Below are 24,564 nucleotides of genomic sequence, written 5' to 3'. Positions count from 1 at the left end.
TGAAAAAAAAAAAAAAAAAAAAAAGACTAGGGCAGCATTTATTCTAAGGCTAATTTGGTCCCACTACTGAGGCAAAAGACTTCCCATTACCCTACTTAATGCTTCATGAATTATGATGCTTTCCATGTTGGCTTGTGGGCATAGGAACTATTCTTGGCCTTGTGTGAGCTCTGAGAATTATTTCCTGTAATGTTTTCAGGAATCTCTTTTTCCAGTTCAAGTAACATCTCACTCATAGCCTCTGATCAGTACTCAGCTGAAGATGCAAGGAGAACCTCTGTAAGTGTCCAAAGTTCTATGTATGAGCTCTCTCCTCTCCAGTACTTTTTTTGTGAACTATATCCGGCTTGGCCTCTGTAAACTTCCAGTTTGGTCTCCCTAATTAGATAGATCACTAGGCTCCACCCGAGTTCCCACTCCAGGCACCAGGCTCAGAAACCGCCCCCCCGACAGTGAGCTAAGGTAATCATGAGGAGCTCACCTCATTTGTTTCCCATCTATCAGGGATCACTGTCCTTCACTGCCTGATATCTAATGTCTTGAAAACTTGTTTCATATATTTTGGTCAGTTTTTTAGCTGTTTCTGGAGGGAGGGTAAGTCTAATCCCTGTTCTTCCATCTTGGCCAGAAGACAAATTTCGTGGTGATGTTTTCCAAACATAATAAGGTATTCCTAATTTGAGCTTAAGTTATAAACATATAAAATTTAGCCAACTCCTTGTTTTGGCTAGATCAGACACCCACTAGTAAAGAGGTGTTTTGCAACTATTAATTCAAACTATTTATGAGCAAATCAATTACTTCCCTATAAAGCTGTTTTTTCAAGTTTTGTTGTGCTTTCTATACAATCTCTTTCCTAAACAGATAAATTATGTCACAACTATCTTTCTGATAATGCAGTTATCTTTGAAGCATCAAGTCAGCATCAAGTCATGGAGTCTATTCTACATCCTAAATATTTCTCAAATTCAACTACTTCTACTCATGTCATTGTCAGTGCCCTAGTCTAGGCTACCATCATCCCAATGGACCAACTTGACTCCACTCTTGCACAACTCAAATCCATCTTCTACTTTCAGCCAGGATAAAAGAAAGAGAGAGAAGCAGAAAAAGAAAAGGAGGAGAAAAAGGAGGGGAAAATGGGAAGAAAGAAAGAGAAGGAAAGTTTTATTTAATGACTTAATTGCTGAAATCCAAAGACTGATCAGGTCAAGTCTCCACTGTCCTTGACTGAATTAAATCATTAAAAAAGAGAGAGAGATAAAATGTTGATACTAATCTTAGCCATATCTACTCTTTTCCAGAACGTATGGCTCCAATCGCCCATCCTCACTACTATTCTTCTCTCTTTAGAGTGACAAAGTGGCCTAGTTTTGCACTAATTCAAAAGATTCATGCTCAAGGTAGAGGGATGTATGTATGTCTGTGTGTGTCTGTGTCTTGGCAAGGGCAGAGAGCAGTGAATTATTTGGAAAGGTAGAAGAGAGGATACTGATAATGAAGGAGAAAGGCAGGAATAGGCAAGAATTTTGCCTTGATAAAATTATCTAAAAAGGCATAAAAAGATAAGATGTACAGACATACAGAGCAGCACTATTCAGAGCGATTTTTACTAGTCTTCAGTGTTCATAAACAACACAGAATAAAGAGGAACAGGGTGAGACAGAAAGGAGAAGTCAAAGGGCTAACCAGAACCTCCAAGTTCATATTTCTACATGTTTTTTTTTTTTTTCTTTTGCCTTAATGGGTTGTTATTTCTCCAGATTTCAAGCATATCCAAATACGGTCAATTTAAAATTTATCACAATATACTCAACTTCTGGGCTATTCAGAAACTTAATATTTTAAGACCAGTCAAGTTTCATCTTATAAAAGTTAACATATAACACTACTAAAAAAAAAAACCAAAACAACAACAACAAACAACACTACTACTATTGTGAAATTAGTCTAATATCATAATTTACAAATTTTCTGAAGTGAACTGGCCTTCTGATAAAACAACCCAATAGAGGAAATATGGTTCTCTAAATAAATCAGATTCAAATTGGTGGGGACAGTGAAGGAAAGTTGACTACTACTGCTTACAAGAGATTCACACCATTGTTCTTTTACATATAAGTTCTCCTACTAATAATCTGACTATCTTAAGAGCAAAGTAGCATGTGTATGTCAGAACCTGCCAGATGAAAATCAATTAGTAATAAGCTTTATGTTATGGTAGAGTTAAACAAAAAAATTTCTATGAACTCAGCTTAAAGTCATTCTCTCTATATCAGAGTGTGAAACTGTAGGCACATTAATTTCCAAAGATGCTCATTAGTTCATCTTTCAAAAAGTTTGTCAGAAATGAGTAACACTATTCTTGAGAATAGTTTGATACTATGTATCAAAATGAAAAACAAGCATATCCTTTGACCTAGTATTCCTACATCTAGGAATTCAGGCTAAGAAGAAAATCACACAAGTAGAAAAGATTCCATTTAGCACTGTTTTTTAAAATGATTTTTGAAAGTGGTGGGGGGAGGGATAACTAAAATATCTATCAACAGGGATCCGGTTATGTGGATTATGGTATATACAATAGTGTGTAGCTATTAAAAAATCATGTGAATTGATATATTTACCATGAAAAGAGGCCAATACCACTATTGAGAAAAAATAAAGTAAAATTAGGCTACAATACAGCAATTATACTAAATTGCTTTTTGTAAAATGGTGTGCATATGCCTAAGAGAACAGGTTGGGCAGGGAGGGAGGGAGAGGGAGAATGTGTGTACGTGCATGTGCACAGGTGTATAAAAGGATTCTAACTAAAGATGCTCACTGAAGTGCTAAAAGAGATTTTATCTCTAGGTGGTGAGGAAATGGGACATTTTTGCTTCCTCCTTTGTACTTCTCTGTAGTATGTGAATTTTTTTCAATAAGCATATATAACTTTTACAAAAAAGTTTTAAGAAAGTTTGTTAAGATTTGTAAATTATGAAGCCACTTACACTACTCCCTTTTCTTTGCATATCATCATCACTGAATGGAGTGGTATTAAGAATTCACAGAGAATATGCAATATTCAAATTGAGACGAGTAGGACCAATGTATATAAAAAAGCAAAATCTGTATCTGGAGAATAGAAGGCATTTAAAAACAAAAACAGAGGGGCTTCCCTGGTGGCACAGTGGTTAAGAATCCACCTGCCAATGCAGGGGACACGGGTTCAAGCCCTGGTCTGGGAAGATCCACATGCCGCAGAGCAACTAAGCCCGTGCGCCACAACTACTGAGCCTGCGCTCTAGAGCCCACGAGCCACAGCTACTGAAGCCCGTGCACCTAGAGCCCCTGCTCCTCAACAAGAGAAGCCACGGCAAGGAGAAGCCCGCACACCGCAACGAAGAGTAGCCCCCGCTCGCCGCAACCAGAGAAAGCCCGTGCACAGCAACGAAGACCCAACGCAGCCAAAAATAAAATAAATAAAATAAATTTAAAAAAAAAACAGATGAAATGCCTTGCTCTTCCATTAAAAGTTACTTACATGTCAAAGTTCTCCAATAACAGTAATCATTAACCATCACAGAGGTATTCTCAATAGTCTACCTAGTTAATTCTTAATATTACTCTTCCTATTTATGTGTCAATTATTGGGTTGGCCAAAAAATTCGTTCGGGTTTTTCCATAAGATGTTAAGGAAAAACCCAAAACGAATTTTTTTGGCCAACCCAGTATCTCAGTAAAGTTGGAAAAAATATTACTCTCCCTAAAAGAAGCAAAAATATCCATTTAGGTCAGTTAATGAGTAGTCCAGGAGACAGCAAGACCATCACCACATTCCAGAGAGACAATAGTTACTTTACACAGCTATAACTATCTTGTATACCTATGTATATCTTCTATCCATAACTATATATCAGTAAAATCTATTTGTCACATTGCATAGTAATAGAGATTTACTTGGAGGCATTCTCTCTAACCAACAATCCTGCCACATTTAATCACAAAATTTAACATATATTAAGATTTTTCAAACATTTTTCCATAATGATATTTTATGTCATGAAACTATACCAAAGGAAAACTTAAGAAAATGTACAAAACTTAAATTCAGGACTAAATTTGGCCAAATACTCATCTCACCAGATAATCGTTAATCCAGGTTAATTCATTCAACTAGCTGAATAGCTAATAATAAAAGGCAACGTGCTGGGCGCTGTGCTAGGCATTGTGGAGAACAAAATATTTGAAACATAGGCACTACATTCTAGAAGTTCACAGGCTGGCATTTCACAGGTACAGAATGTACCCTGAACCCAATTCCCCACTCCCAAGAGCTCAGAACATCCATGTATCAAAAAAAAATATTAACTACCTATAGTGTGCCATTCACTGCTAGCCTGTAAGTTATACACACATTAATTACAGCAATGTGAAGTGCTACGGAAAAGTGAACAAATGCTTAAAGCTGTCTAATTAGGTCATAAGACCATATGCTTGAATTGAATCCTAAAAGACAAGTTTGCTGAGTCAAGGCAGAGAGAAGGGCACCGCAAGCAGAGAGGATGTTCAAAGGCAGAGGCAGCAAGAGTTTGCTGCTCTTCACGGTGCTGCAAATCGTTCAGCAGGTCTGCAGCAGTAACCTGAGAGATCAAGAGGCACCTGGGATGCCTTTCTAAGAGACCTGGGTTGTATTCTAATGACAAAGAACAGATGACAAAGGTGAGAAATCAACCAAGCAGTGGTTTGAATGAAAAGCCCAGAAGCAGGAAACCAGGTAAGAGACGACAATAGTAACAGTCCAGGTAAGAAGTGGAGGTGAGCCTCAACTGTACTCTGGTAACATTAAAAGTGAAGAGAATTTCAAAGTAGCACAATCAACAGATCTTAGTGGCCAAAGAATGTGGCAGATATGGAAGATGGAAGAATGAAGAAGAACTCACAACTGGGTGATATCAATAACCAAGACAGAGAGTGGGCACATAGCTGTGAATAAGTGTGTACAGATGTGTGTGAGTTAAAGAACAGGTTTGAAGGAAAAGATATAGTATTCATTTTATAAATTTATTTTATTTTATTTTTGGCTGCGTTGGTTCTTCGTTGCTGCACGCGGGCTTTTTCTAGTTGCGGCGACAGGGGGCTACTCTTTGTTGTGGTGCGCGAGCTTCTCACTGCGGTGGCTTCTCTTGTCGCGGAGCACGGGCTCCGGGCGCACGGGCTCAGTAGTTGTGGCACATGGGCTTAGTTGCTCCGCGGCATGTGGGATCTTCCTGGACCAGGGCTCGAACCCTTGTCCCCTGCATTGGCAGGTGGACTCTCAACCACTGCGCCACCAGGGAAGCCCCAGTATTCATTTTAGATACACTGAGTTTTTAAAGTCTTACTCCATATAGATGAAGATGTTCAGAAGCAGGTAGTGTGTGTATATATATATATGTATCTGGGAGTCAAATGTGACTCGGGAGTAGCTGAAGTAATGAAGATAAGTGAGATCACCCAGGGGCACTGGGTGCAGAGAGAGGAGAGTCAAGGACAGAGCCTGGGAGAGCTCCTGAGGGCACGGCAAGGGACACGAGGTCCCTGAAGGAGACTAATAAAGAACAGTCTCGGAGCTAGGAGAACAATAGTTTCAAGGAAAGAGGAATGGACGACAATGTCAAACACAGTAGAGGTCAAGTAAGAACTGTGACTTTTGGTAGTTAGGTAAGCTTACCAAAAAGAGTCTCAATAGAGTGGTGAAAGCAAAAGGTAAAACGCTGGGAATTAAGGGATGAATGAAAGGTGAAAAAGTAGCAACAAGTAGGAAGCAGTTCTCAAATTGTATCACACAGTTTCCCAAATGTACTGACCACAGAATATTTCCTCATGTAGCACTCCTTGGTACTGGAAGACCAAGCTAGGAAGAAGACATCAATGTCAAGGGAGAGACTGTCTAAAACTGAAAAGGGATAAATAATGAAATAAATTGCTAGAGGGACTAAAGACAGGTTCTGAAGGATATAGTAAAGGAACACCTGTTTGTCTGCAACCAAAGGAAAAATAGTGAGAAAGGGTATAAGTGAAAATGTTGTACATAGTTAGAAAGCCAACATATGAAGCAATTCATTCTCAATGACCTCTTTTTTCCCTCCTCTGAAGAACACAAGTCACTTACTCAAAAGTGACAGAGGGGATGAACAGGTCTGAGGGGAATGGTAAAGGTTTAGAATAGCAGCTGCAGAGAAGAGGAGAAAAGAAGAGGGTCTGGGATGGGCTGCGGGTGAGAATCAGAACTTATATAGTAATACCATTTTAGCTGCCCCACAGTTCTGTAACTTTTCAAAGTCCTGAGGAACCCTGAGTAGATGGGACTGAAGTGTCACTCTTATAAATTCCAATCCAGGGCTTCCCTGGTGGCGCAGTGGTTGAGAATCTGCCTGCCAGTGCAGGGGACACGGGTTCGAGCCCTGGTCTGGGAAGATCCCACATGCCGCGGAGCAACTGGGCCCGTGAGCCACAACTACTGAGCCTGAGCGTCTGGAGCCTCTGCTCCGCAACAAGAGAGGCCGCGATAGTGACAGGCCCGCGCACCGCGATGAAGAGTGGCCCCCACTCGCCGCAACTGGAGAAAGCCCTCACACAGAAACGAAGACCCAACACAGCCAAAAATAAACATAATAAATAAATAATAAAAATTTAAAAAAAAAAAAAAATTCCAATCCACTCCATCTAAAGCCCAAAGGATCTCATTTCCTGGGGCATAGAGACTAGAAATCTCCTGAAATAACACCAAAATCCAGTAAGTAACTAAAGACTGAAGCATATCCAGTGAGTTTCCAAAACCTCCCTGGGATCTTAAAAGCATCAGTCACAAGCAACTAGAATTCACAGCAGAACTTGTGGGCCAAGAGATTTTAATGTGAGCATTCTTACAAATTAAATACTTATAAGAAATGCCATTTAATCAGACCACAAGGGGAAAAACACCATCAAAAGAGATGTTAACAAGTATGAATCTCCTAATACACCCAACAGTCCAACAGTTCTCATTCATTTACATCACTCTGGGGGTAAACTAAAACAACACTAATACTAATAATTTATGAGTCATAACTCCACTATTTCCAAAGGTCTAAGACAAAGTGAGACTTACATGTTACATAAAGTCTTTTATATATATATATATATATATATATATATATATATATATATATATATTTATATATAAATAAGACTTTATGTGACATGTCATTACTTTTAGGTACATCTTAACCTGCCATACTCTGAGAAGTTTATAAAACCATGCATTTCTCATCCTTTCATTCAAGTTGACATCTGATTGTTACATAAAGGATGGGAACACATTGTTATCCCTTCAAAAAAAGCATTTTTAAAGTAATTTTTTAAACTATTCAAATGAGTCAGCATTAAAATGAGAGCCCCTAAGAGACACTTAATGTCACTGCCTCCTTCCATATATACCACAATGCCATGCACATCTGAATATAAATAACTGACAGCACCCTAAATAAACAGAAACAAAACCCAAGTTTAGGAGGGATAAGGTCAAATTGGAGGAATGGACATTTATTTAATATCTACTATACAAATAATAGATTCAAACAGAAATTTGAATCCTCACAATAATTCTATAAGGTAGGTGATAAAATAGTTCAATCCTGAATGGCATTTGAACCGTAATCATAGAACAAATGTAAAATCTCGAATTCACATGCAGATTGGTCAGGCAGAGGAATGGGCAATCATCTGGGCAGAGACTAAGGAAAGATGAAAGTGAACTTGCACTTCAGTGAAATAAAGAACTGCTGATGCAGAGTTTCAGGTGACCTTCCATCTACCACCTGTTCGGTGTTTAGACTGAGACCATGAGAAAAATACAAAACAGAGGAGCTTTGTCACATAATAACACTGTCAAGAAGTAAGACTAGTACCAGGCTCAGAAGACTGAAAACTATCAAGAATATTTCTACAATGTTAAATTTTGAATTAAAAAAGAAAAAGAGAAGATCCTCTAACATTTCAAAAGAAATCACCACCCTATGTTCTAAATCAATTGTGATAATTAAACTAAACAATAGTAATATATGATGGCTATAAATCCCAGACAACCTATGATCACTTTTTCAAAATATATAAAATTCTTAAAATAAACTACCACAAATTTCACATATTGCCTAAGAAAAGAAAATTAAACAATGACATTTAGAGACAAGCAAAATACCTTAAGAGTACAAAAATAAACAACACATGCCTAGTCACACATATTTACAATTCAGCTGGAAAAGACAAACAGGTAAACAACCAATATAAGACAGAATGAAATAACATTAAGTATTGTGAAAAGAGTAAAAAAAAAAAAAAAAACTTTCTTTTCTCTGAGGTGTTTGAGCAGGTATTTACAGAAAAGGTAGCATTTGAGCTACTCTCAAAGGAAAGGGGGGACTTCCCCGGTGGCGCAATGGTTAAGAATCCACCTGCCAATGCAGGGGACACGGGTTCGAGCCCTGGTCCAGGAAGATCCCACATGCCGCGGAGCAACTAAGCCCGTGCGCCTGAGCCTGCTGCGTTCTAGAGCTTGCGAGCCACAACTACTGAGCCCGTGCACCGCAACTACTGAGCTTGCATTCTAGAGCCTGCAAGCCACAACTACTGAAGCCCACGTGCTTAGAGGCTGTGCTCCGCAACGAGAAGCCACAGCAATGAGAAGCCCGCGCACCGCAGAGAACAGTAGCCCCCGCTCGCCGCAACTAGAGAAACCCCACATGCTGCAACGAAGACCCAACGCAGCCAAAAAAAACAAATTAAATAAAAATAAATTTAAAAAAAAAAAAGGAAAAGGGAAGAAAGTTTTTTTAGGCTCAATTAACAATGGTACAGAGATAAAAAGGTACAGAGAACTGACAATGTATTTCATATTATATGAGGTATGAAAGATTCCATATGATTAGAATTTAGTACGTGTGCACAGTTAAAGAGAGATAGCCCTAGAAAGGCTGAACAGATCCTGAAGGGATTTGATAAAAATTATTCAGAAGATACACTGAGGGTATATATGTCAGTTATGTTAAAAAAAAAAAAGAAAGAAAAAGGAAAGGAAAGGAAAGGATAAAAAGATACCGTGGAATTTTAAAGAATGGGGATTAGAGGCAGACAATATAGCAGGAAAATCTCAGGATTTAAAATTTCATAGATCTGGGCTAGAATCCCAGCTCTATCACTTACGAACAATAAGCCTTGTCTAAATTGCAATTTCCATATTTTTCAAATGGGGATAATATGTCACTATTGTGGTAAAGCCTTAATATGATGGCAAATGTAAATTGTCCAATGTATCATCTTTCAATTAATGGGTAGTCAAACCTCAGTAGTCTCCTTTTCATAATAAATGGTAGAAGATGGGAGAAGACAGGGAAGAAATGAAGCTATGTACTCTCAGTGACTGGGAAGATGATAAAGCCATTAACTAAAGAAGGAATATAAAGAGAATATAAAAGAAGCAGTAGATTTGGAGAAGAGAAAAATACACTGAGTTCTAGACTTGCCAAATCTGTAGTGATAGAGGGATATACATCTACATGCAAAGATACCAGAAGGCATGAAAGATTTGGGTCTTGAACTGAGAAGACAGTTCTAAGAGAAATAAAAATTTAAGAATCTTAGGCATACACGGGAAAGCAGAGAACAAGTGAGCCAAGAACAGGAGCTCACAAAGAGCAGGGATGAAACAGAGTCAAGAATGCGTGGAGGGGACTTCCCTGGTGGCACAGTGGTTAAGAATCCGCCTGCCAATGCAGGGGACACGGGTTTGAGCCCTGGTCCGGGAAGATCCCACATGCTGCGGAGCAACTAAGCCTGTGTGCCACAGCTACTGAGCCTGCTGCACTCTAGAGCTTGCGAGCCACAACTACTGAGCCCGTGTGCCACAACTACTGAAGCCCACGTTCCTAGAGCCCGTGCTCTGCAACAAGAGAAGCCACCGCAATGAGAAGCCCGCGCACCTCAACAAAGGGTAGCCCCCGCTCACCGCAACTAGAGAAAGCCCACGCACAGCAATGAAGACACAACACAGCCAATAATAAATAAATAAATAAATAAATAAATAAATAAGCAAGCAAACAAACAAATAAGAATGCATGAGGAAAGAGCTTCAAATAAAAAAGTGGTCAGCAGTATTAAGTACTGGATAAAACTGTTGGATTTGTTGATTCAGAAGACCTCTGACAAGCTTTGGGATTTGTTTCCAGCAAAATTTTTGATAACACCAAACTCCAAGCACTGAAGGAATAAATGGGTTGTAAAGAAATCAGAGAAAAGACTAGAATCTATTTCAAGGGCCCCCAAGTGGGAACTCCACAAAAGTAGTAATGGAGACCAGATGGGTATGATCAATATTTCAAACAGCCATATGAAAAATAAATTTAGCTACCTCCACAATATAAAAAAAATATTAAATTTCTTTGATTCTCTAATTAGCATATTATATATTTTAGAATGAAAGCATGAATCACTGTTTTACAAATGTCCTGTGTTTAGTAGACAGACTCTTTCATATCACGAGATTCTTGGTAGAAAATAAATAAAAAGATTATTAAGTACTAAAAGGTTGGGAATCATAGGGCTCTTGAAAGAAATCCAGGGCTTCCCTGGTGGCGCAGTGGTTGAGAGTCTCCCTGCCAATGCAGGGGACACGGGTTCGAGCCCTGGTCTGGGAAGATCCCACATGCCGCGGAGCAACTGGGCCCATGAGCCATAATTACTGAGACTGCACGACTGGAGCCTGTGCTCCGCAACAAGAGAGGCCGCGATAGTGAGCGGCCCGCGCACCACGATGAAGAGTGGCCCCCGCTTGCCACAACTAGAGAAAGCCCTTGCACAGAAACAAAGACCCAACACAGCCATAAATAAATAAAATTAAAAAAAAAAAAATCACACACACACACACACACACACACACACACACAAAAAGAAATCCAGCACTGAAGAGAATAAATGCAACTATGAACGATCCAGGTAGAAACTTTCAGAGAAAGTTTCTGTTGTTGTTTTAAGGTTTTTGTTAGTTAGTTGTTTGCTTGGGTTTTTTTGTTTTGTTTTCAGAAGTGGAAAAACCTGTTTTTCCAAAATTTGTTTTCCAAAAAGATGTTAGGTCAAGATTAAGAAATCAGTGTAAACAAATATTTAAAGTTCCAGAAAGAAAGGCAGTTAAATGTCACTGAGAAAAAAAAGATGAATCATGAGGAAAAAAGACTGACCTTACAAATACTGTGGAGTTATGCATAAGCTACAGTCCATGTCTGGAAAACGACGTACCCATTCTCATCCTCAAAAAAAGTTGTTCAGTTAACCATTTAGACAATTACATCAATCATAGCTCTAGTACAACTAGAGCTATGTTACACAGAAGTGAAGAGATTCTGAAGCCTGACAAACATGGGTTCAAATTTCTGCTCCTCCACCGACCACCGTTTAACCTTAAGGTTACTTAGCTTCTCTGAAGATGTTTCATTTAACAATAACAACTGTCCCATAAGAGACCAAAAGAGACAATACATGTAAAGAGCTTAGCACAGTGCGTGGCACAAGGTAACCATTTAAGAAACATAGTTATAATCACTAAAATAAAATATAGATAAATATTTTTCTAACCTTAGGATTGAGAAGACCTAAGCTTTAAAGGAAAGGAAACAAATGAAACAGGAAAGATTAATATATCTGGCTACACAATCCTTTAAAATTTTTATGTGTGAAAAATCTTTAAAATATTTGAAGGTAAACATAATACAAAATTAAAAAGCATAGGTACAGAATTGACTTATATAAGTTACTTTTCTCATACAACAAAAAGATAAAAACCCCAACAGAAAAGAAAACTGCACTGACATACTCTTCGCTCTAAATAAACAATACCAGGTACCCAACTCAGGAATCCACAAAGACAGTAATGGACACCGGGTGGGTATTTTTCAATGCTTCAACACATGACTGATAGCGTAAGGCATTCTTGCCCCTCCAACATCACATCAAGCTAATAAGGCATTCCTTACATCCTTAAAAAAGAACTATTTGAACTATTTGAAACACAAAATAACATTAGTATTTGAAATATTAGATTCAGATAGCATCAATTCAATCTTTAGCACACCGAATGCAAATCTATTACTAGTTTTTTAATTAAAAATAAAGCATAATCCTAGCATATATTCTTTAAACGAACCTAATGATTTTTCAAGCTATGCTAAAAAGAGGTACCTTGAAACTGCCCCTGAGATACGGGGGACAGCGGGGGACGGTCAAGTGGCCGTACCTCTGCATCATCCGTGTTTCCCCTGCAACCTACATGCACTTCCACTTCCACCTGTATCTGTCCTTACGTAACTGGAGCCCAATTTATTTTCAGACTTTCTTTTTAAAACTGAAAAATAATTCTAACAATCCACATCAAACCTCTCTCCTGATCTCAAAAAGAAAAATTCAGTAAACATCCTTCATAAAGGATATGTCCATTATGAATTCTTATTCATAATGGACATATCCCAAACTTTCCATGGAAATTTTAAGTATATGATTATGTGGACCACCCCCCTCCATTTCCCTATTTTTCCTTATATTTAGAAAAATACTATGAAAATTTCAGTTGAGACAAATAACATGTTTTGCAGTATTTTTGGAATAACTTCTTTATTTCTGTGCCCAAGGTAACACAGATACTGCTATGGCATTAACACTAAACAGACCAAAATACTGTGGAACCCCTTCATGATACAAAGTTGATGACAGAAATACAACCAAGTTGTTGACTCTGTTATATCTTTTCTGTGTGTGATATGTGTATGTGGGGTTATAGGCTTTTGGCTAGCAATATATTTAAAAAATACCAATGTACTCAGAAAGTTTGGGATGAAAGATATTCATTCTACTTCCAGCTAAACTGAAATTGTGGTCAACAGAGCTATTTTATACAATTACCAATTTCTTTAAATGAGACTATAATAATTATAATCCAAATGAAAATGGAATATAATTCAAATTATTTTGTAAGTACTTCAGATTCAGAGTCATACAAAAGCTAGCCTTTGAGTTATAAAAATTCATTTTCATTAGCACAGATAATGCAAAGACTGAAATGTATAATAACTCTAAGACAACATACTATTGAAGTTGGTTTTACAGCCAACACTTGACAAGTTCACATACAATTTTTATCTCCTAGTAAAAATGTACAAAAAGACAACATGTGGAGCTTTCTGTTGTTCAGACTTCAAATAAATGAGATTTTCTGTAATAAATTTTATATGACTTTTTAATGTAGTACAACTTTGTGTATTAAAAATAATTAAACTTAACTATAAACAAAATCCAAAAGGGAAAAACTAAATTTAACGGAAGAATAGGAAAATATACTACAAGCAGAGAAAGTTCAAAAAAAGCCACAAAACAAAATCATTTAGTTAGTGAATGGGCCACTAACCTTACTTTGATTTAAAAAAAAAAAAAAACAAGAAAACAAAAAACCTAAGTGTATCAGCTAAGTCATCCAATCTCATACACACCACCCCACACAGACACAGAAAGCAACCAAAATATTCACTTTTCAAAAATGTCTAATAAAATTATTTTTACCTGTAAATTGTTTTCTGTGATTCTGTTCCACCAAACCATATTGATGGGTACTCCTGATTTACACCTGTCAGCAAGGCAGCCAATAGGGTTCTTTGCTTTTCGTGCCTTTGATCCCATCGGAACTAGCCTCTCCTCCAGCATCCCCAGGCGATACTTCCTTGGCTAGGAAAAAGAAGGAAAGAAACCAGGCCACTCCTAACATCCCCCATACTAGTCTAAGCTAACATAACTAACATACAGAAGATATCAAGAATGGTGGAATAGGAAACAAGTAAAATTTCTAAGACACTCCCTCTAATGTCCTTAGCACCACCCCCCAATCCCCATCCCCACCCCCAGTACGCACACACCTCCAAAATAACCCATAGTCCTAACAACAGTATTACATAAAACAACAACTGTTTTAGTGAAATACATTATAATCTGAGTTTAGTGAACAGAAATTAACTTATCAGCAAAGTAAATGCTTTGCAAATTTTTTTCCACTGGCACTTACCTATTCTCACTGCAATATGAAGAAATGGCTTCAAGGGCACAAAATACAGGTAAAAAAATTTCTTCACACTGTATCTTTTTCTGCTCCCCATCTCACTACCTTATTTCCTACTGAGAACCACCCCACTTAGAAGCAGCAGCTAATTTCAAGGAATGGATTTTTTTTAATTTTTAAAATTCTATGCCCATTAGGGCAGAGTACAAATTGATCTATCTTAAGCAGGCACTGTACTCAGTGAAACTTGTACTCAATGAAAAACAACAATCTCAGACAAAAAATATACACAAATTTCATTGGTCTTATAAATCTCAGTAATTTGAACAGATTGATACTAAGTAGCCTAGTAAAAGCACAGATTCATTGGCTAATCTTATAATAAAGTTAGTAAACAATCTTAAAAGTGGTTGGCAGGGATTTTTTATACATGAAGGTTAATGAACAGTTTCCACCATTTTACTTCTCTTAATTATAGCAAATTTGTACTAAATTGCATCTTACAGGGAATTTGTGTATTTTTTTTTCCCTTTAAGGAATACTGATACATTCTTGGGAAGGTATCTAATTTAAGATCTAAAATAAGAAAATCTATGTTTACTCTTTGTTCTGTCTGAAGACTGCTGAAGCAAATAGTTGAAATTAACATTCTTCAAAAATTAAACTTGCATAAGAAAGGAAACTAGACTACCCATCTATCCAATAATTATAGCAGTGGGTAAAGTTTCATGAAGCTAAAATACTTCCACCTCTATGCAATCTTGAACCAACTCAATTACTCTCTGTGTCTACATCACAAGCAACTTTTGTGAATGAGAACAGAAATATACTCTTTAGAACCAAATTATAGATGAAAGAATTTTAAAGCAAGTTATTTTTAATAACATAGCTCACAACTATAAGGCTTTGACATACAGCAAAAATAATATAGCCTTAATTAAGCCTTCACTAATTTAAAATTTATATTTTAGAAAACGTCTGGGCTAAAGATGATCCTATCAAAAAAGTTCAACACATCAAAGAATATTTATTTAAACAAAATCACAACATTTCAAATAGGTTCTATATAAGGACACCTAAATTCTAGTCATACATTTGAAAGCAAGAAAATTATTGCTTTAAATGTTCTTCTGTTATTTAGAGCCTTCACAAATCCAGACTTGTTTTTGAGCCAGTTATTACCTAAGTGAAATTTATTCTCATAGTAGTACATTAACTAACATAGAAAAAAAGGTTTTAAATAAATCCAATGTATAATTCTCCCTCCCCAGCAGCTCTCATTATATGTTTCTTGTTTTTCCAAAAAGGAATTCATTATTCCTCTCCCTCCTCCCCATCACCCCCAAAACCTATCATCAGCCCAAGACCTTTCCTCTTAGGTAGAAGAGACCCCCAAACTTGTGCCGCTACAGATTTAAGTTTCTTCAATAAATAGCCAGAGAGTAAAGTCCAATCCAAAAGTAAAACTTTCTGTGTGATACTGAATGAAAAGACCTAAGGTATCAATACCATTTAAATACCATTATAAGCAAGAGAAGACAAATGACATCTGAAAAGAGATGGCAGCAATACAGAGCATGATGGTGAGCCAAAAAGATTACAGACAGAAGTCTCACTGCACAGAACGTAAATTATGGTAAAATCTCATCTAAAAGCTAATTTCCAAATTATTTGAACTATTATTTATTCCTTGAAGGAAAAATGTATTTTCAACTAAACACGAGAGCCTACTTTGTATCAAGAACTGTTCTAAGTACTTGCAATGCAATGATGAATAAAACACACACCTTTCCCTCCGAAAGAGGACATAACCTAGTAGTTAACAAAGTCATGCGAACAGAACACACTCATGGTGATATGAAAAATGCACATATAATCAAGATACCAATTGAACAGAGGCAAAGAAGCCTTCACAGAGAGGATGAATGCCTGAGCAGTGTTAAAGGAGGAGTGTATCTAGATAGGAAACAAAACAAAACCAAACCAGAGTGAGCGAGAGAGAAAGATGTATTTGTAGGTTAGGAAAAATGCACATGTGGAGGCATACAGGCACTCTGTTGTCAATTAAGGGAAAACTACAAGTTTTCAGTCTATCATTAGTAGACGGCCAACCTTGAGAGCAAAAGATGAGGCTTGAAAGCAATAAAAAACCATGAATTGTTTTGTATCCTATGCCAAGGAGTTTGGACTTCACTCCATGGGCAATGGGGAACTCTTAAAAGGTTGTGAATGAGAATTAAACTGGAAATAGGTAGATAAATCAATGGTCTCTGACGATAATCCAGGTTGGGGTTTCCCAAACGCAGCACTACAGACTTTGGATAATTCTTTGCTGTGGAGGGCTGTCCTGGGCCCCTGCAGGACGATTAGCAGCATCTGCCCCGGTCGTGACACCAAAAATATCTTTGATGTTCTGCAGGAGTAGGGGGACAAAACTGTCCCCATCTGAGAATCACAGGCGTAGGTGAAGGATGGGAACTCAAGGAAATTGCAATGGAAATAGAAGGCGAAGGCGTGGCTGGGGAAAGAGCTGCTAGCTTAAAAACAACTATCGGTGATTAAATGACAGTAGGGGCTACGGGAAATAGAGACGTCAAATGGAAGGTGAGGAAATAAAGGGCAAACAAAATTTTATGGGAAATGTTTATTTTCCCCAAAGACTTCTGAGTCCTACAAGATCCAAACCCCTCCTCCAGAGCAAACAAAAGCACAAGCCCTCTTCCCTTCCCCTTAGCTTCCAGCAATCCCTTCCTAAACCAATCTTGAGAATGTGCTGGTCAAGAAAAAGGTATGTTTCCTGGTTGATCCTCCACTCTTGACAGCCTCCTTGCCAGTCCAGCCTGCTGGTTATTATGAAACGGAAGCATTTTGAAAAGTCACGTCCTGTTGGTAAGTAACCAGCTTGTCTGCTCCACCTCCTAGTAAGTCAACACTGCACATCAAAATTCCCATTCTCTTTTTGTTCCTGTGGTAACATATCCAGCATAACATGTAACTATTTTCTCTCTCTCTCTCTAATATATACAATTTTTACTTTAAGTCTCAGGATTCACTACAAAACTGATTTTTATCGTTCTTCACAAAATCTAAATAAACAGCACAATAAGACAGTAGTTGAAAATAGTTTTACCCTTTTTATTGGGCATTTAAAAAATAACAACTTAGGGCTTGAAAAAGTTGGAGAATGTATTCTAGACTAGCACATCTCAACTGTCATGAACATATACTCTTCCAGGGATCTTGTTAAAATAAAGACACTAATTCAGCAGGCCTAGAGTGAAGCATGAGATTCAGCATTTCTAAAAAGCTCCCAAGACTACTAGTGTGCTGCTGGTCTGGTGATCACCCTTCCAGTAACAAAGTTCTAGAGAATGTCAGGGAAGAGACCTGGATAAGAAACAACTAGTGGTAAAACAGAAATTGGGGCCACCCTCCAAAATAAAAAAAGGATAGGCGTTCGAATAGTTAACATCCCCCTCCTTTAGCTTGCCCTAAATCCTCAGAGCCTTCAAGACCATTACTCATACCCCCAAAGCCCTGGCTCTTCAAAAATCCTTGCCCTAGTCCAGAGAAGACCAATCCAATGGTTTAGGACTAAGGGAAATCCACTCTCATTCCTAACAAATAAGATAAGTCTCCAGACTGTGTCAAAAGAAAGAACAATAAAAGCTAATTTTTAGGACTGTTTTATTTCAAAACCTTAAATGCAAACACATTTTTTTTCATTCATTCATTCACTTAACATTTCAGCATAAGGCTTTTTGCCCTCCCTAGATGACCTAGAGGGGTGGGATAGGGAGGACGGGAGGGAGGCTCAAGAGGGAGGGGATATGGGGACATACGCCTACATATGGCTGATTCACTTTGGTGTACAACAGAAACTAACACAGTATTGTGAATCAATTACACTCCAATAAAGATTTGTTAAAAAGAGAGAGAAATACAGTGGTAAGATCTATTCTCCTCCCCTAAAAAGTTAAGTCTAGCAAAAGAAAAATATATAAATACCACTGCTTATATAGAAAATGTTGTTACAGACCAATGTTCAGAGCACAGTTCTTTAGGTAAAATTGCAAAACAGCACCATCTCTACAATACTTCACACTACAGGCCTTGTTATTATATATCACAACCTAATCATTAGTTATAAACTAGAGAAATCAATTGTTATCCTAGCACAAAAAGTTTCCAATGCCCTGAATTTTAAGAATGCCCTCTGAACATCAAAAAACAGAGTAACTGTGTTTTCACTATTTATACTCTGAAACAATGAATGATGATTTAAAGCTACTATGAATGGCACTTTTAAACAATTTGTATTTTATTAATCGAACATCTTCACATACTTGGAAAATAGTTGTGCACATATCTGAAATACTGATATTATCTCCCTTTAGACAATGTTTAATGAAATATATTAACTCATTGCCTTTTGCAGTTACAACTCAGCAACCTACATACCTCTTGCCACTTCTAAGGGTCTGAGGTCCACTAACAGAAACCTCTGGCCTAGAATTTACTGTATATTTATTTGAAAATCAACTTTCATTTCTCTTTTACGACCTCTTCTGACGTACAACGGTCTTCCCTCAATTAATTAAACGCTCCTAACGGTTTAGCATATTTGTTATTATGAGAACTAAATACAAGATTACATTTCCATTAACCATCAGTGGTTAATGTAAAATTCACTAAGAAAAAATAGACTCCAAACTGATTAAAACCATTTGAATATTTTAAATCAAATAAATTAGTTAATTTCCATATAGGCACAGGGAACTACCTCTACGTAATTTATTAGTTAATTAGGTGTGTTAATACACCTGGATTTTAAAGGCTCCCACACCTAATCAATGTAGAACAGTAAATCTAAACCTATAAGTGATTGTATAATGGGCTCCAATCAATTTTCTCGAGTAACAGATTTAAAAATCAAAAACAAAAACAAGCCAGCCTCAAAGATTATGTTGTATTTTGTCCTGCCATTCATTATCAGTAATTGTAGGTTTTCATGGAAATATATTAGGTCCCTTAGGTTTTCACTGTTTAAATAAAGCCAATTATAGGATGGGATGGTGAGCAGGTCTATAGAAAGTGGGTCTACAGAAAAACAGACTGTCATTGTTAAAGACTCATGGGCGGGTAAACATCTATAAATGAAAAAGATCTTTTAATCTGTGGAGTCAATACAGAAATCACATATAGGTTGAGAGGATGAAAACAGAGGATGCTGCTAGGTGAAAAGTAACCTAAATTATGTCAAATAGAGCAGAACAGGATTTACACACACGGAAATGTTTTTTAAGCTCTACTGAGTCCGATCCTGGGAGAAGGGGCCCACTATATTATCTACATACATTTAAGAAAGCCTACAAAGTAGTCATTACTTCTGTTCTCAAAACCTCAATGTTACAATGGAGTTTTTATGCCACCAAAAATGAGATCAGCTGTTAAGCAAGATCACATTCAATTTCTAAAGACTTGGAACACCAAACTACAACTTCTTCTATTCTTTTGCTTTAGAATAGAACCAGAACACAAGATGTAGAAAAACAAAATACCATGCCAAAGTTATTAAAATCTTTTAAGTGCAAGTGAGTAATGATGTTTTAAGTCATGAAAGTTATTTCTACAATAAACTATCACCTGTAATGACCATAAAAAATTTTATATGAATTTTAGTCCCTTATCAAAAGCAACCATCATGCTAAAATGCCTATTTGCTTATTAGCAAAAGGTTCCCTTTTGATTTATTTATATGTGTACCCTTGCTTAAACTGAATCTTGAAATGAAGCAGAATATCTTCAGCAATGCTCTTTACTATGATTGAACTTAAAGTAGGTAGTGGTTAATCAAAGATAAATAATCTTACACACATTCAGAAACAGATAAACATACGTTTTTAAATTGCAGGATTGTAAGCAGCAGGAGACTGCAACAACAACTGCCATCTGACAAGCACAGTGCGCTACACCAAGCACTGTATAGCCATTCATATACTTAATACGCAAAATTCTGTGAGATGGGCACCATCATAAACCAACTTGACAGATGAGAAGGGTGGGCTTAGATGAGGTTAAAATAACTTGCCTATAATCTCAAAACTAACATGAGGTCAGGCTCCAGAGCTTGTACTCTTCACTAAATTTATTCCACATTCTATAGTTTTCCTTAACATGTTACCATCTTAACATTATTCTAGCTAATTCTAAAATGACCAAATACAAATTCCTAAATTAATCAATCTCTCTTTGACTCTAACTGGCATGGATGGGATCAGTGAGAAACAGTAGCTACAGAAACTTCATTAAGCCACTCCCTCCTCCCCACTTTCAAAATGCAAGAACAAATCTTGGGAATTAAACAGAGTTAGGAAAAATTACATAGTTTTGGTTAAATTTAGCTTAATACTTAGGCTAGCATGTTTGTGGATGAGAATCCTAAATTGATCTTTACTAATTTATTCCTGACCCCTACTTCCTAGGAAAACAGGGATGAACCACCAGTAATACCAAACTCTTAATATCAGCTACTACACTTCGTAAATACAGTGCCCAGAGTAGAGTGTAAAGAAGCCAACCAGAAAATCTCAGAATGATCTACTAGTTCCCAGGTCCAAGTGGCAGATGCAGCAATGGTTTCAGTGAACTACCATTATTAGGTAAGAACCCACTCAAAATCCCCAAAGCTAAAGCTAAATAATGACTACAGTCAACAGTATTACATACTGTATACAAAAGCCATGCTATTTCAGTTCATGTGTTTAAATACGGTAGCTTGTCAAACACCAAACAACCATACGCACCTAAAAAGCCTCCAAAACAAAAAACTCTAGCGAGATCTTTTTAAATCAATCAACAGGACAAAATTCTCTTGTAATCATAAATTTTGAAGACTCTTGACTCAACAAGAGCAAGTTGTCACTGCACACAAAGTACGAATTAAAGTAGAGAAAATACGCAGCTGAACTCCTAATTTGTTACAACAAAAATTTAATCTGTTCTTTCCAAAGCACACCTTTATCTCAACACAATTCTGGAAATTCACCCTGGAGGACTCTTCATTTAGGAGGAAAATAAAATTAACTTTTTCAAAGTTGAGCCCTTTTCTATAGGAGCTATCATATTGTTAAACAAGTTTCAATCTAATCTAATCCATCATTTTAAGAAAAGAATAGACTGACGGGTTAAACAGTAAGAAGAATGTCACATTTAATTCTGACAAAACAGAGAAGAGAGAGAATGTAAATGTTTGCTAAAGGGAAGTTGATTACTATAGATCATTAGCAATAAAAATGATAGTGGATTCAAATTACATAAAAATAATGACAGTCCTTTCAATATAAAATCACCAACTCATCAGACAGGGAATTACCATGTTATTTTAACAAAAATGAGCTTAATATTCTATTCTTTTCTAATGTACTTAATAAAAGATAATCAGAGTAATAAGTATGACATTTCAAAATTGACAGCATAAATTACTTGTGAAATTCAAGACCAAAAACAAAGAAGAAGCTTAAATGTCTAATAAACAAACAGTTTACAACAAATTTAAAAAGGATATCCCAACAGTAAAATAAAAGCATAGGACACCAAAGAAACACCAAAGGTCAATAAACATAAAAGAGAAGCTCAATAGCAGCAGTAATCAAATTTTAACAATGAGGGGTTTTTGACTATAAAATGACAAAGATATGAAAGATTTTTACATCTCAGTGTTTTCAAGGCTGTAGAAAAACCAGCACCCATGAGTAGAAATATAAATTTGTGCAACATTTCTGAAAAGTTAGCTATCAATTATCAAAAGCTTAAATGTATATTCTTGCCCTAGAAATTTACACTGTTTACAAAAACTTACACTGAGATAATCACATAAATGGAAAAATAGGCAGGCATAAGGTCAATGTTTTATCTCCTCCTCTGCGTGTTACCAGTGGTCTCTCTCTCTCCGCTACCTCTTCATTTTTCACCTTATAGAAGATCTTACCCTTCTATACTGTCCTAGAAAAATTTTTTTCTTTGAAACATAACTAAATATTACCTATCTTATTCTAAGTAAATTACTTGATCTAACTTCCATTTCCCAATCTGTAAAATGGAAAAAAATAATATCTCTCAAAGAATTGCTGGGGTGACTAAATGATAAAATGAAATTATAAAACATTTAATTTTATAAAAGTATTACCATATTACCTGAAACGGATATAGAAGATCATTGTCAACATAAATAAAATCAAGGCTGCCACTGCATAGTGAGAAAATCCCAGATGTATTTTCACCAAATTTGAAGGATATGTTTGAGAAGCTAACAGCTATGCGGGGAGGAGGGGCCTGAACACCTCAAAGAAAAGAGGGACATTCTCAAAGCAACTATAGGAGAACGGCTTTTCCAATGGACAGCTCTAATACAGCCTGATCCAGAGTGAGTAGCAACAGACATTTATTTATTTAATAATAGTTAACAATTCCCAAACAAGACTAGAAGGGTTTGGCTAGCACCATGTATTAGCAATAATAGCTACCGTTTATTGGGCATTTCTCATTTAGTCCTCCTAACACCTCTACATGCCAGGTACTAAGGTATTATTATTCTCATTTTGCAAATGAAGAAACACAAAGGTTTAACTAAGCTTCAAGACAGAAAGACCATCAGTGAAGAAACAGGGGTTCAGTTCACACTGCCTGGCATCCAACCCCAAACCCTAAAACCTGGACCATTATTCAGTGTTACTGGGTTATTACTATTCCCAACTCTCTGCTCCTGGAGAGAGAGAAAAACTCACCATGAGCTCTAAGAAAGCTATAAACAGGAACCGTGATGCTCCCCTGCCTACAGGAACTTGGACTCCAACAATTCTACCACACGTATCTCTAAATCTAAAGCCTGTGCCCGTTCCCACAGCATGGCAAGCAGAGGTGAATGGAGGTTCAGTCAACTCTAGTAAAAGAAGAATAGCTCTGGGGCTTCCCTGGTGGCGCAGTGGTTGAGAATCTGCCTGCCAATGCAGGGGACACGGGTTCGAGCCCTGGTCTGGGAAGATCCCACATGCCGCGGAGCAACTGGGCCCGTGAGCCACAACTATTGAGCCTGCACGTCTGGAGCCTGTGCTCCGCAACAAGAGAGGCCGCGACGGTGAGAGGCCCGCGCACCGTGATGAAGAGTGGCCCCCGCTCGCCGCAACTAGAGAAAGCCCTCACACAGAAACGAAGACCCAACACAGCCAAAAATATAAATAAATAATATTTTTAAAAAAAAAAAAAAAAAGGAAGAATAGCTCTGAGTGTATTAATTTGGAATTCTAAATACAATTTTCCATAAAAATATTCTGCATAGTACTCATGGGTAAAAGATACGGATGTGGCTGACTTGGAAATCTAAATACTAAGTAAAACAGTATTTGAGAACATATATAAAATGTTTAAAAATGGTTTTATAGGTGAAGCTTTAGATTGTGATTCCCATTACTATTTATTTTTCAATATCTTCCCCCTTTTCTCCTCACCTTTTATTTTTTCCCCGAGATCAATATTTGGTTCCATGTTCAATCAATATTTGGTTCCATGTTTTAAAATGAGCCTAGCCATCAGAAGGACTGCGGAAAGATTTACATCCCGGATTATCTATGCCATAATCCTATTAATTTCTCCAAGTTTACTTTAGCTTTCTCCACCAAAGAACTCTACCATAATACTCACCACATTGTTATTCCTATTTGGTTCCCTATGTAAAAGTAAATAATGTAAAAGTCATCTTTCGAAGACATTAGAACAGAAATGTACACAAAAATTTTTAAATGTCAAATTAATCAGAAATCATACTATATATATAGATCAGTAAGTTTTGTAACAGAGGTGATACAAAAAGGAAAGGATGCGCTTAAGATTTGAGAACAGTGGGGAGGAGGTTCCAAGCTGAGATCAAGCAGAATCATCCAAAGCGAGGCCTCCACCAGCTGCATTTCCCCACAAATAAGCCATCAGTAGATAAGCCAGCCTCTTTGGATCCCACTTCCCTCATCCTGACAAAGAGCTTTAAAATCAAGAACAGAAGAAATAAACATGATACTTCACAAGTCTTTTGTCCTCTAAACCCAAAGAATTTAACGTGTTATTAAAACCTAAAAAATTTACAGAAGTGAAAATCTGTCATCCCATTATCAGAAATAAAATGCAAATGCCCAGGTAAAGCTGCATATTGATTGAAACATCATACTAAAGTACAATTAAAACAAGAAATGTAAATGACGAGCACCAGAGGGTTTCTGCCTTAATGTGGGGAGGGGAGAAAGCTAAATAGGAAAATGACTGGACAACTAAAAAAGAGGGCGAAGAAGGACAAAAATATATAAAAGGGAAAGCCAAGATTGCCAGACACAAATTTTGAAGGAACATTTGTCTCAATCATCTGTGGTCGCACAGCTTAGCAAGAATAGTTAGCAAGATGTCATCATGTTATTTATGAATAT

At 37.0% G+C, this 24,564-nt stretch overlaps 1 protein-coding gene across 7 annotated transcripts in view; it reads right to left on the bottom strand.

The window, feature by feature from the left end:
- PAN3 (poly(A) specific ribonuclease subunit PAN3) overlaps positions 1–24,564 on the bottom strand; it is a 118,655-nt gene that overhangs the window by 75,048 nt on the left and 19,043 nt on the right. For 5 of the 7 annotated variants that reach the window (XM_059902477.1, XM_059902476.1, XM_059902472.1 and 2 more), the window contains exon 5: positions 13,606–13,767. The exons of the other annotated variants lie outside the window; for them this stretch is intronic. In XM_059902477.1, coding sequence (XP_059758460.1) covers positions 13,606–13,767 — 162 coding nt within the window. The remainder of the gene's footprint in view (positions 1–13,605; positions 13,768–24,564) is intronic. 7 annotated transcript variants of the gene reach the window in all.

This window comes from Balaenoptera ricei, chromosome 18 (assembly GCF_028023285.1).
Source record: "Balaenoptera ricei isolate mBalRic1 chromosome 18, mBalRic1.hap2, whole genome shotgun sequence".
Lineage (NCBI taxonomy): Eukaryota > Metazoa > Chordata > Mammalia > Artiodactyla > Balaenopteridae > Balaenoptera > Balaenoptera ricei.
This window is presented reverse-complemented; position numbering and strand designations above follow the sequence as displayed.